General features: G+C 38.4%; 2 protein-coding genes and 1 long non-coding RNA gene across 3 annotated transcripts in view; 1 reads left to right on the top strand and 2 right to left on the bottom strand.

The window, feature by feature from the left end:
- The window catches only part of srd5a2a (steroid-5-alpha-reductase, alpha polypeptide 2a), a 29038-nt gene extending 23624 nt beyond the window's left edge, over positions 1 to 5414 (bottom strand). Inside the window, exon 1 of the mRNA XM_024802756.2 lies at positions 5018 to 5414. Coding sequence (XP_024658524.2) covers positions 5018 to 5277 — 260 coding nt within the window. The 5' untranslated portion in view covers positions 5278 to 5414. The remainder of the gene's footprint in view (positions 1 to 5017) is intronic.
- A 60-nt stretch (positions 5415 to 5474) lies between these two features.
- LOC111501286 (uncharacterized) lies at positions 5475 to 11479 on the top strand. Its single transcript, XR_013099063.1, has 6 exons — positions 5475 to 5788; positions 5986 to 6073; positions 6780 to 6851; positions 9474 to 9499; positions 9808 to 11081; positions 11455 to 11479. It is a non-coding gene; the product is annotated as an uncharacterized LOC111501286 (long non-coding RNA).
- LOC143419080 (uncharacterized) lies at positions 11375 to 13554 on the bottom strand. The gene is made up of 5 exons (XM_076885339.1): positions 13275 to 13554; positions 12915 to 13017; positions 12783 to 12835; positions 12592 to 12670; positions 11375 to 12371 (listed from the first exon to the last, which is right to left on the bottom strand). The coding sequence occupies exons 1-5, from the start codon at positions 13275 to 13277 to the stop codon at positions 11965 to 11967; spliced, it is 645 nt and encodes a 214-aa protein (XP_076741454.1). The 5' UTR covers positions 13278 to 13554; the 3' UTR covers positions 11375 to 11964.
- Positions 13555 to 14163: the final 609 nt, after the last annotated feature.

The raw sequence follows: 14163 nt of genomic DNA on the forward strand, positions 1-14163 counted from the left end.
CCTGGAGCAAGTGGTGAAACTCACCAAAATGCTCACGCCTCTGGAGGACCTGATGGACCCAGGTACGGCGAGGACGTCTTTTACGCCGCTGCTCTGCTCTCCACAGTACATAGAGAAGGGAGACTCTCTCTTCAAGCGCTAGCTCGACAGCTGCCATCTTGCAAAGATACCGGTCTGGCACAACTTCCTCCCACATTTCCGGTTCACGCGCGTCAAAATATGGATTTGTCTTGGACACGCGTTGAGACGCGAATGTGCACGCGTCAAATTAGGGGCGTTTGGTTCGCGTCCATCGCGTTTGGTGTGAACACACCGTTATACCGTGGCGGACGCCACTGGACTTTTAATGTTGTGTTTTAATGATTTTTATTGTGTTGTCCCCTGGCCAGTGTTATTTTAATTAATTTTACATTTTTAACTATTTAAATATGATAAATTATATTTTAATTATACAGGTTTTAATTCGTGTGCTTTCCCTTGGCGGCTCCACTGCTCTGTCCGTTTGGAGGAAGGTTTCCCTCCTTTAAAAAAACACTGTGGAAATAAAATCACCTTCGCTCCGTTACACCTCTCAAACATGCGTGGATCTGCACTTCCACAGTTTTAGGTGGAGCAGCTCAAAGTAAGTAAGTAAAGTTTATTTATATAGCACCTTTCACAGACATGTGTCACAAAATGCTTTACATGGTAAAAACACAATACAGTCATAAATACATCATGAAAAGCCTGGTCTAATAAAAAGCTTTTTGAAATAAAAATGTCTTCAGCTGCTTTCTATGGAACGCCAGGACTGCCATAATGAATTAATTAAATACACCATTAAATAATTAATTAAATGTGGCAATAATTAATTAAAATTGGAATTAATTAATTAAATAAATAGTTATGACACATGTAATTAATTAATTATTGACACATTTAATTAATTATTTATGTATTTCACATTTTAATTAATTATTGACACATTTAATTAATTATTTATGTGTTTCACATTTTAATTAATTATTGACACATTTAATTAATTATTGACACATTTAATTAATTATTGACACATTTAATTAATTATTTATGTGTTTCACATTTTAATTAATTATTGACACATTTAATTAATTATTGACACATTTAATTAATTATTGACACATTTAATTAATTATTTAATGATATATTTATTTATTTCATTTTGGCAGTCCTGGCGCCTGGCTCTCGTCATGAAATAATTTTATCTGTCAGCCTCACCCATCAAACTCAGGGGGCGGGGTTAACGCTGCCCATGCAGCTTCTCTAACATTTGATTGGTTGCCGTGCAAAGTAAGTCAAAACAGGTCGATCCTAGAAAATCGATTGCTTGTGTAGACTTGGGGCAGCCAGGTATCCCAGAATGCAGATCAAATCACAAGCAGCAATGGTGGTGGTGTAGTTTTAAAATACCCCGTTTTTCTGTCACCAGCTACACTTTTAACAGTGTTTTAGCCGCGAATGTCGCGACGTATGTCTGGTCAGGTTGTCAACATAGAACATGTTTGCAAAAGTGCTCAGATGTTTTCAGAGATTTCACTAGCTCTGCTAACAGTTAGCATGCAGAGTGCACCCAGGGGGTTACGTTAACCGGTTTGTTTACATATTCCACTCTCCGTGTTCCACATGTTGCATTCGCAGATTCTCATTTTCACCGAACGATCGTCTCTTTCCGCCTGGTCTTGTGTCTCTGTGCTTCTGTAACATAAAGAACGAGCTGACATTTTTCTCACGAAACCAGCGATCAGCTCAACAGACCCTCAGTTTACCTGCATGCATCCTCCTCCTCATCTGTCAGCTGTTTAACACCTGCTGCTAATTCAAGAAACACGCCTACGTTACCTGGTGATAGTCACAGTTTAACTGGGCAGCCGGTGCTCGATATAACGCAATGTCAGCGCATTTTTCTGCACAAGCTAAGTAAATATAGTGTTTTCCCCGAGCGCAGAGCTGCTGGAGCTTGTTTCCTTACAGAGCACTTTATAGGCGAACAGCTTTATCAGCGGCTGATGTCCAATCACCAGCACACAGCTTTGAAACCTCAGCTGAGTTTTAGCTCTCAGTGGTTAAACGCTGGACTTCATTCACTCAGGTTCTGTCTGTCGGGTCACGTTTACTTCGCTGTTTTATTTACAACTGAGCAAATCGGTTTGGCTGAGGTTAAAGTTACGTTTCATAACTGCATAGTTTCACAGACGTTTAATGGTTCACTGGCACATGTGTTAGACTGAACTATCATCTAAATATCATCTGTTTTTTAATAGTTATTCAGCTGTATTCTAAGCACCAGCTGTCTGTTAGAATGTGATTTTTTTTCTGTCTCTGTTGGCAGAGGTATAAAAATGCGCAGGAAAATCTGACATGCATGGCGAACTTCACCGACGATATTTAGGGAGGAATAAACACACATCAAACATAAATGAACCATTTGTCTGTCTCCATAATTGAGAGAATTTTCTCTTCTTATGTCAACACTCTCTCTCTTTTTTTTTGCTTTTTTTTTTGCTTTTTCGGTCATGTTATGTTTACCTGTCAAAGGCTTGTTACAAACTATGAAACACATGGTGCAGACTTCTGGATGTTAGAAGAAAACTAATACTGCTCATGAATGAGACTAAAGGCAGGAAGGTGTCCTTTAAAACTAAACATGTTAATAGGACCTCCCTGTTTATATCATAGTTTATGATATAGCACGTGTATTTCAGTAATAGCCTGCTGAGGCCACTATACGTGCTGGCCTCATATCAAATGTGAAGGCAGACTGAGTCTATGTTTGACGTTTTTTATATCTAATCTTCCTTTTCAAACATTTAAACAGCAGCGAGTCTGCAGCTGAGGGAATACACACTCAAACTGTCGGAACAGGTTTGCTCGTTTCTTGGATTCATTTGGTGATTCATTAAATGTATAACTGTTATTCTAATCTGCTGCTGAGTCTCTTACACTTTTCTTTATGCTGTATATTTTCACGTCTCTGGAATAGTTGGCAGTTAGATAGTCAGCTGGGAAACTTTGTGTTAACTCATGGAGCTGAGGATATCGTGGATATGCTGACCTCGCTGCGTGGTGTGCAGAGCGAGGTCAGCATGATTAATATTCACAATAAAAATATTAGCCGAACATCATGAAGTCTGTATGTGTTTCATAGTGTCGAACAACCTTTGTACAGTTAAAGCCAGCAGTTACTACATGACGGAAACACCAACGTTATCTCTTTTATGTGTTTATACACAGGTCACGCTGATTACTGAACAAAAACCCAAAGATCAGATGTTAAACAGATTTATTTGCTCTCTCTCCTCCTTAAACATGTTTTTAATGTTAGTTATAATTCAGAATTAGCGACTGAAACACGTAGGACACATAAGAACATCAGGAAATAAAACACCGATAAATATAACCTCAGTAAAAGAAGTCAGCGGGGGTTACTACAGCTGTGTACCGGGGCCTGCGCTTTGTCGGTGGGATTGCTTGCGAGGCGAGCGGGTCTATCCCACGCTTTGCCGTGAGACTGGGCAGACATCTCCGAAATCATCGAAACACTTTTGCAAAGAGGCTGTATCTTGACAAACCGACCAGACACATGAAGATTAAACCACTACATTCTCGGCTAAAAAAATATTAAAACGGTATTTGGTAACACACAAACAGGGTTTTTCAAAGCTCAGTTCTGTTAGCTTCCACATGCTGGTTGTTGTGTGCTAGAAACAATGGCCACCAGGCCAAAGCAATGGTTTTGACTCGATCAGCGTTAACCCCGCCCCCTGAGTTTGATGGGTGAGGCTGACAGATAAAATTATTTCATGATGAGAGCCAGGCGCCAGGACTGCCAAAATGAAATAAATAAATATATCATTAAATAATTAATTAAATGTGTCAATAATTAATTAAATGTGTCAATAATTAATTAAAATGTGAAATACATAAATAATTAATTAAATGTGTCAATAATTAATTAATTAAATGTGTCAATAATTAATTAAAATGTGAAATACATAAATAATTAATTAAATGTGTCAATAATTAATTAAAATGTGAAATACATAAATAATTAATTAAATGTGTCAATAATTAATTAAAATGTGAAATACATAAATAATTAATTAAATGTGTCAATTAATTAAATGTGTCAATAATTAATTAAAATGTGAAATACATAAATAATTAATTAAATGTGTCAATAATTAATTAAAATGTGAAATACATAAATAATTAATTAAATGTGTCAATTAATTAAATGTGTCAATAATTAATTAAAATGTGAAATACATAAATAATTAATTAAATGTGTCAATAATTAATTAAAATGTGAAATACATAAATAATTAATTAAATGTGTCAATTAATTAAATGTGTCAATAATTAATTAAAATGTGAAATACATAAATAATTAATTAAATGTGTCAATAATTAATTAAAATGTGAAATACATAAATAATTAATTAAATGTGTCAATAATTAATGAAATGTGTCAATAATTAATTAAAATGTGAAATACATAAATAATTAATGAAATGTGTCAATAATTAATTAAAATGTGAAATACATAAATAATTAATTAAATGTGTCAATAATTAATTAATTACATGTGTCATAACTATTTATTTAATTAATTAATTCCAATTTTAATTAATTATTGCCACATTTAATTAATTATTTAATGGTGTATTTAATTAATTCATTATGGCAGTCCTGGCGTTCCATACTTTTCGGAGGTCTCCACTGAGTCCAAACACCGTGGAAATAGGGGAAGTGCATTCCACAGTCTGGGTGCAACCGCTTGGAAAGATCGGTCCCCTCGAGTTTTAAAACAAGTGATGCGGGACGACTAAAACGTTAAACAAAGGAACACTCTGTTCATAAGTGCTCTGACTTGGCTCTACGAACGAGTCATTACTCCTGTAACGACACTACGGTTTAGACACTAGCGCCTCGACACTATGAATAACAAGAAGTTTATATCGTGAGTGTTTCTCAGCTGCACGCGAGCATGAGACCGTACCTGTGGAAGTAGTGCAGCATGAAGGTGCCGATCAGCAGCCTCCTCCCGGTCCCGGTCTCCGCGGAGAGCAGCAACAGCAGCAGCGGCACAAGGAGAGCCGGCACCTCCTGCAAGAACCAGCCGAGCCTGGCCGGGCAGCAGCGCGCCTTCGTGGGCGCGTAGCGGCCGTACTGTGCGCAGTTTTGCCGCAGAAGGTGAGCGCCCCCACCCACCACCAGACCCCAGCTCAGGTAAGACACGACGGCCTCGCGGCACTCCATCACACCCGACAGCAGCCGAGATCACAAATTTGACTTTGTGTAGGAGGAGAAATGTTCTGTTTTGTTTGCATTCACTGAGTCCAGGAGGTGCTGTCTAGAGAGTCCTCCCTCTGAGCTGCAGTCTGGGTTTCCTGGAGCTGCTCTCCATCTGGCAATATTTAAGAATCAGCGCTCAGCAAGTTAACTCAGAACCAGGGGCGGAGCGTGGGGGTGGCTTACTGGGCTTAAGCCCGGGTTGTTTTGTCAGAAGCCCGGGGTCTTTTGGAGTGTAATTTTTTCATAGTTAGATGCCTGGCTGACAACTGTATAAAACAAAAAGTACACACAATATTCGAAGCACATAGTGCACACTGTGGGAATTTACGACTGTGCGTGAATCCCCCCCTGATATTGGTATGATCCGAGCTCAGGCACTAAGCGACTGAGCGAGGGGGCGGGGCAGCTGCTACCTGTTAGTGCGCTGTTGGAGAAACAGAGCCAGCCATACTAAGGAGAGCTTAAGTTTGAGCAGGTACCAAAGCAAATCATTCATACCGTACAAATAATGTAAATATGACGGTGTATCACGAAAGATTGATATGAAACTGATCACTTGACCAATATTACGTTACTTGCTCTTCAAGTGAATCAACAAATGGCGAAATGAAAAGCCGAACAAATGCTATTTTTTAGAGTCTTAGCTTACGTGTGTTTATTTCATATTTTCAGTTCTTACCCTCCCCGACTAAATCGGTTTCAGTTATGTACTGAAATATAAGAATGGACATTAGAGGCTTCTTTCAAAGAAAAAACTCAGGTAAATGTTATTTTATATATTGTGCTTTGTATGTTGTTCAGTATATTTCTATGCAAAACAAGAGGGATTTCAGTACACAGCAGGATATTCACATTTATAACCAGATATTTACACTTTAGGGAGAAAACATAAAACATTTTTACTGTACAACATCAATTTAGAGTAAACTTTTGTTTTAGATAAATATTGAAATATCTTTTGAATTAGTTAAATGTCAGAATAAAGAGAGAGAGATCTGTCTATTTATTATCACTTTCATCAAATGTAGGAGCACATATACACTAAGTTTATTGTTAATTAATAAGAAAACTCCAGACGATTCCATTCTGAGCTGAAGAAGCTTCTGATAGGTTAGTAGAGTCCATGTGAGTAAACTGGTGGCACAGCTGTGGATGCATATAAGGCAAAACACAGAGCCTGTTTCTGTGACATGGGAACATCAAGAGATGTCAACAAAACACCAGGAAAAGAATCGTGGAGCTCCATAAGTGTGGCTCAGTTTGAATACAATTTGGTGCCATTTGCAATTAAGAAATACAGATAGTTTCTCTCTTTACTCTTAAAGTTAACAAATATGTTTTTTATATTTATCAATCTAAAAAAATAAACATTTAGTCTGATTTGATCTTACAATTAAAAAAGTGTTTGTTTTGATCTGAAGAGTTTGTAAATATCTGGTTTCAACTGTATATTTTATGATTGTCAGCACAAAGAGGGAGAGAGAGGAACAGAGAGAGAGATGGAGAATGAGGACAGAACAGAGGTGAAACAAGAGCAGGTGAGACACACATGTTAGTCAAATGGTCGTTTGCCAAAAGTATCACCGTATCATAGGTCCTCATGTATCTCGTACCTAGTGTTTCTTTTTAGGTTTGCTATTTTTCAAATTCTATATTTATTAAGTTATGCAGCTTGTTTGCACAACAAGGCTAAATAATTATATAAACTTTTCTCAATCTAAATAGTGTACTTTGGTAGAATTAAAAAATAAGTGTAGTGCAGGTCTATGATGGTTTTTAGTGCTACTATCATCTAGTTCTGATTCTGGTTCTGTCTTGGTTAAGTCCTCAGTAGTCCTGATTTTGAACTGTTGTAGTCCTGTTTTAATTCTGGATCAGTTCTGCGTCTGGTTGAATTGGGGTTTAGTCCCTGTGTCTTGATACAGCCCCGACTTCGTTCTGTCTTGCTGCTTAATTAAAAAACTAGTTTAAGGTGTCCTGCATGTGTGATATATATATTTCCCTATATGAAGTCATTATTTTTTGAACAAAACTCAAAACAGAGCCAATTAATCTTTCAGTCATTTCTAACCCCACCCCCCCAAAAAAAAAAAAATCCCACATGCATACTACCCTTTAGGGCTAAGCCCCGGGTGTTTCAAATGTCTGGCTCCGCCTCTGCTCAGAACAGCTGTTAAGGTTCATAACCTCAGCTCTGTGCGATGTTTTCCATGTGGTTAGGGGTTATGTAGCCATGTTAAAGTTTGTTCCATTTGTTGTAGCCACGTGTTTCATATTGGGTTGTTCTAGCGATGTAACAGCGTGCAGGAGTTTAGTGAAACTCCCACAGCACAGTAGCTGTTTCCAATGACCGCTGCAGAGCACTAACATACTGAAATTGGTTTGTAAAAAACAAACACACAACTAACATGTCTACTGTGCATTTTGACCTGGGAATATTGTCCGTTGACTCCATTCAGCTTGAGAGTTGCTTGACAGCAAGGCAGCAAGCAGAGCTTCAGAGCATCAGTCCACGAGACTGCAAGAAATGGAAATGCACTTCAAGAGAAAACAGTTGGAGATTGGGACAAAGGATGGGAAGAAACAGGAAAACTTGACACAGAGAGGCTGTGGTTGGTCCATGAGGAGAAAATAAAAGAACGTGGGGTTAAGTTCAGGACTAAAAGTATTAATTCTCAAGCTGCTGGGGTCCACATCTCTCTTTCCTTTCCTTGTGTGATGTTCACAAGAACATTAGTCTATTTCCTCTAGTTTCTGAGAAGAATATGGGAGAATATTTCTGGGACTAATGACCCAAAGGTGCCTGGACCCTGGATGGGAAATGGACTGATCTCTACAGTATCTGAGCTCAGGTGGCAGAGCAGGTCAGCCACTAATCAGAAGGTCGGTGGTTCGATCCCAGGCTGCCTCCTGGCTGCATGCCAAATATCCTTGGGCAAGATACTAACCCCATGTTTGCCTACTGGTGGTGGTCAGAGGGCCCGGTGGCGCCAGTGTCCGGCAGCCTCGCCTCTGTCAGTGCGCCCCAGGGTGGCTATGGCTACAATGTAGCTGCCATCACCAGTGGGTGGATGACTGAATGTAGTGTAAAGCGCTATCCGGTCTTTAAGTGATGACGTGACGAATCCTACTTCCGGGTCTAAAGTAGTCTGCGTTTAATATGGCTTTTGTGTTGTTAACATGTTTAATGTTTTGTATTTTCTTCTATTTAATCTCAAAAAGCTCCTAAAACAGTCAGTGATCCCTGTTGACCTCCCTCGGCTTTTATTACCGCTAATCATTTATTTAGGCTCAGTTTTTAAAACCTTAGGATGTAACTACAGCCCAGCCCATGCAGCAGTATATGAATGACTCGTATTGTGGATGGATTATCTCAGTTGTTCTCCTGGCTGAAGTTTGGTCCTTTTACAGCATCCTGCCATGCGATTACATTTGTTCCTGACCACCGAGAACACTCACGTTAACTTTTATCGAGTGGAAAAAAAGTTAGCTTGTTTATATTATGCTAACATAGCTGTGTCGCTAGCTGTCACGTAGCACATCATTATATACCAGCTAGCCCAACTTCAGTAACCCTACAAACGTCACTGCTGTTTAGTTTTCTGTCTTCATTTATGCTGGAAGTGATAGCAGAGCTGTACGTTTTAATTTGTTTCCAAAACCCCGCAGTCAGGACATGCTATATTGTATTTAGATAGAAGCTAGCGAGCTAACTCCCTGCTAACTTCTAACTCCGTTAAATGTCATAAATTCCGTTTTCATGGATGCCTGGATGTTAAACTCAATTGTTACACCTGGTAGAGCAGAACGCTGATCATTTTATTAAAGATGAAAGACTTTAGACAGTTTTTCAACTCCCAGTAATGCCATAGTGATCGTTTGATATATGGACCTGCAGCGGAGTTTAGACCCAGACACGGCTAGTGACGTCAAATTTACAAATTTGTCCTGGGACATCGTGTAAATGTTGTCCCAGGGACATCGTGTAAATGTTGTCCCAGGGACATCGTGTAAATGTTGTCCCAGGGACATCGTGTAAATGTTGTCCCAGGGACATCGTGTGATAGCTTGTTAATAATGGAATGAAAATTATTGATTGTTATTAACTTGTGAAAAAGAAGTGTAACAAATCCACATGTTATGTTCTTACACCCTTACAGAAACTGTGACTCCTTCACAATGTCAGGTAAATGTCAACTCAAGTTGAATAATCAACCAATCAAGCCTTTTTAGCCTTTTTACATGCAATGTTACACGTACAACTGTCCCTGGGACATCATGTAGAAGTTGTCCCAGGGACATCATGTTAAAGTTGCCAGAGACATACCATATGAAAGTTTAGCTTCTTTTAGCCCCTGTTTGTTTTATATTATATATATATATATTTTTTTAATATTATATTTAATATTTACATTGTATTGCAAAAAACCCCAAAACAAGTTAAAATGAATTAATTATTATTGACTAATTAAACCTTCGTTATTTTTCCACCAGAAATGGACGATAAAATTAGAAGAAGTGTTCTGAATGACGAAAAAAAAAGAACTGGAAAAGATACACAACTTTGTGTGCATGTGTCACAATGCCAGGAGGACCCATTCAGTGTTGTGTTAGAAAAATTGAACTCATTAACCCTTCATGGACATTATAAATGTTTAAATGTTGCCTCAGGTAAAGACAGGAAAAGAGACTATTACAAATTCAACTGCATCAGAGCTGGGAAAAAAGTCGAAACAGCTACAGAGCAGTGGGCTGTAAGGCCTATGTTTCATTTAAAGTACTCAAATGTTGGAAAGACCACACAGTCATCGTGCAGCGTGCATATGATAAGCATGATGGGCATGATCCTTCGGACCCAAAAGACGCACATTTCAACAATATTTCCAGTGATTTGAGGAGGAAGATTGAGGAACTGCTTTCCCTTGGAACTAAGCCAGCCATCATACTAACCGAATGTCATAAATCCGCCAAAGAACATGGACACAGAGATCTTCACAACAGAGAGCATTTTGTCACACCACGTGACATTGACAGTGTTAGAACCTGCATGATGAGGAAGAAGCACTTTAACTGTGGAGACAGTCAATGTGTACATACCTTACTTAATGGAAAACATCAAGAACATGTTCTCTTCTATCAACCATACACATCTGACCAAGAACTAATGATTGTTTTGCAGACACCTGTAATGAAATCAAACATGGAGAACTATGCAAAACAGTTAGTATTTGTTGACACCACGCACTGCGTTAACCAGTATTCATTTCCCTTATTCACACTTGTTGTAAGAGATGATCATGGGCATGGAGTCCCTGTGGCCTATGCTATTGTCAGCAACGAAAGTCAGAAAACCCTGGAAACTGTACTTGGAATAGTTTGTGAGCATTTCCCAACTTCCCCGAGGTAAATAATACATTGACAGCTATTAATTTTGAAATAATTCCTTTTCAAAAAAGTTATAACATGCCAGAATCTAATGCTATAGCTGCAGCATGGGCTGCAAAAAACTTTCCTTTCCAGTTGTTAAAGTTATTCCTATAGGCTGTATGCAGTATTTTATATATCTACTTGTGAGTTGAAATGTTTAATTTGGCATTGAAGTGGTGCTTTGAGATAGCAAAAACATTTTCATACTGTTTAATCTCATTTAGTGTTTTCTTTTTTTCTGTAGAGCATTTATGGTTGACAAAGACTTTGCGGAAATAAATGCTTTGCAGAAGGTTTTTCCAGAGTCAGCTATCCTTCTATGCTGGTACCATGTCTTGCAGGTAAACCACATTGTTTTCTTTTCACATTGTCTAAGATGCACCTGAAACACATTTTTACAACAGGGTCCTGTTGTTATGATTTGCCTCATTGTGATATTCACCTACTCAGGTTAATGAATATAAAGGGATAAAATGTTGAGTGACTTTGTCCATCCATTTAAGACCACAGTGCACTCATCTTCTGGTGGCTGCTTCCCAAAGCTCTTTTTGACATTTAAAAATATGTTTGCCTGGTTGATTTCTGTAATGCACAGGTCCTCTTGTCCAGTGAGTGACAAAGTTATTTTTGGATGTCAGCTTTCTTTTATGCTTTTTGTACAGCTGCTCCTCTGTCTCTCTCTCCAGATGAACTTTTTTTCTCTTACATTCACAGGCTGTTAATCGATGGCTTTCAAAATCTAAACACTAAACACTGTTACTTTAGTTTTGGCCTTCTTAGGCCTGTCAAGAATCATTGCGGGCAGTTTGGCTTTACGGCCCTAAAAAAGAAAAAGTGCAAACACCAAAAGAGCAGAGAGAGACACACACACGCGCACAAAGTTAAATGCTTTTGTTTACATGGTGTAATTGTGTATATGTTGCAGCAAATGCACAACTTCCAGCCACATTGTCACTTCATTGATACGAGTAACCCGGATTTATTTCAGGTGACATCAAAATCACGAAATGTATACCTACCCCAATCAAACCTCTGAAAACATGAACTGACATGTTCTCTGCGTTGATTCTGCGCTTGATCTCGTCTTCTGTTATTGTGTAGGTTTTCTTTTTTGAGCTTGGTACAGATAAGCGACCATGCACTCTGTAAACTGTACTAGTTCCTTCTGAATCAGTTTGAAATTCTGCATCTGCATCGATCCTGTCAACATCACCAGCAGCAGCATTATCTGTACTCAGACTTGTGCCGTATACTTTCTTTTTCGTTGTCTTCAGTCTGTGTACCTTCATCTCTTTCAGTCTGTGTACCTTCATCTCTTTCAGTCTGTGTACCTTCATCTCTTTCAGTCTGTGTGCCTTCATCTCTTTCAGTCTGTGTGCCTTCATCTCTTTCAGTCTGTGTGCCTTCATCTCTTTCAGTCTGTGTGCCTTCATCTCTGACTGTCAGTCCTCCTATCTCACTGTTACTTGTCGGTTTGCTGCAGATGTTCTCTCCCTTAGGAACTTTTCCTTTGTCATTCGCTGCCTGATGCTTTCCCTGATGACATTCTTCACTGGCTACTTCTATTGCTCCTCCTGTATAGCCACCCACTATGCTGCACAACTCCTTTCCCTCTGCTGTGCTGCACTGTGCTGTTACATAACGAAGAATGATATAAACAGCACTATATCAATTTAATTGTGAAGAGAAATCCCCACAATACGACACAGTTATGTCTAAAATAGTTTTGTGTAAAAACTGGATCTTGAAACGTCCACTTTAATAACACAGTCCGGGTGTGCAAAGGCAAAATTATGAAAAAATTTTCACTTTAAACATTTTTGGACATTGTTTAGTTATATTGTGACTTACTCTCACAGAAGATACAGATGCCACAAACAGACTTTGAACAACGCATGTGCTTGTAGGCACCACATTTCTGGCACTGCACCTGTGAATTAAAAAAAAAAAAAAAGAAGAAGAAGAAATAAACAAACAAAAAACAAATGAACAAAGTCCATTAAATAAACAATCTATATGGCTAAGGACATGTCATAGCGTACCCGGTCTTTGGCTGCAATCACGAACCAGCACTGACTGCACTTCCTAGTTCGATCTGCAAAATATAATTTGTTTAAGTACAAGTTACATTTTCCAATGTTAGAGAAAAAGAAGGCAGCTAATTTTATCTGTACCTATTGAGGAAAATAAGTAGTGGCAAAGTCGGGACCTGAGCTTTGTGATTTCAGTGTTGTACTCCTCCACTTGTGTTTTACCGTCAATGAGAGATTGGGCAAACTAATAACTGACGAAGAAGAATAAAAAAAAAGAACAAAAAGAATTAGATTAACAAAGAAATGTTTGTTTGTTTTTAACCCCCCCACCCCACCCCCCGAGAAAAAAAAACAGAGCAACCAAAGCAAAGCATTACTGCTGAAATGGTTCAATCTACAAAAAAAATTGAGATTTTACCATCCTGCCTCTAAGGCTTTAAAAACTGAATAGGCAAAAATGTAAACATTACTTATATAGGTTAAAGCTATAGTTTTCAGTACCATGACGACATGCACTCCACATGAGTTCCCATCCTGTTGATGTGGGTGGCTCACATGTGACAAGGTCCACTCTCCAGCGCAGCCTCTTGCTGAAGCAAATGAGCTGAGAGATCGCAGTTATTACAAATAAAAAGCATATAGAGAAATCAATAACCACGTTCGGTAATGATTTCAATTAAATTAAATATGTTATGTTAAATATGTTAATTAATTACCTCCAGTTTTTCAACACCGCACTTTTTCTGACCTCCGACTCGTCAAATGAATTCATATAGACTATGGTCCTCTTGGGTATGTCACAAAACTGTTTTGTAAAAAGATGGATATGGTAGGCTTGGGCCTTGAGCTTTCCTAATGAGGGACACTGAAAAGTATCATGCACTAGAGAGAGTGCAAAATCTGTGCAACTTACAAACAAGGTCCAGTGGCTGCCGTTTTCCAGACAGGCTCCAATCAATTTCTCATACATATGAAAGATGTTTTTCTGGAAATAAAAAGAATGTGACAAGTATGTTTTTCTGTCAAGAATGACACTGCAAAACTGCAAAAGCTTGTCAGGTGAGACTTGTAATTAATTCTGCAGATACACAAACATATAGAAAGTGTCATTTTTGGTTTACATTAATTAATTTCTATAGTGTGTACAAAACAAATCAAGACCACAGACTCAACACGCACCACTCAATTTTTGGTGTTCTTTATCAGTTGGCCAAGACAAATGTTTTAATCTGTGTGCATTGCTTTTGAACAAGTCTTTACACAGAAAAGGTTTCAGAAAGGTATTTTTCAGGTTCTTCTGACAAGGCTTCAATTTTGGAAAATGCTGTTTGTTTATAGTGGCAACTTATAAACCCTTTGTGATAAGAACATAGTTACCACAGTCCAAGTC

Source organism: Maylandia zebra, linkage group LG6 (assembly GCF_041146795.1).
Source record: "Maylandia zebra isolate NMK-2024a linkage group LG6, Mzebra_GT3a, whole genome shotgun sequence".
Taxonomy (NCBI): domain Eukaryota; kingdom Metazoa; phylum Chordata; class Actinopteri; order Cichliformes; family Cichlidae; genus Maylandia; species Maylandia zebra.

Bases quoted from the DNA above. Each gene is read 5' to 3' on its own strand.
- LOC143419080 (XM_076885339.1), bottom strand. The intron at 12,836-12,914 runs GTACAGATAAAA...TATATTTTGCAG, and splicing joins CTACTTATTTTCCTCAATAG to ATCGAACTAGGAAGTGCAGT. The intron at 12,671-12,782 runs GTACGCTATGAC...TTTAATTCACAG, and splicing joins TGATTGCAGCCAAAGACCGG to GTGCAGTGCCAGAAATGTGG.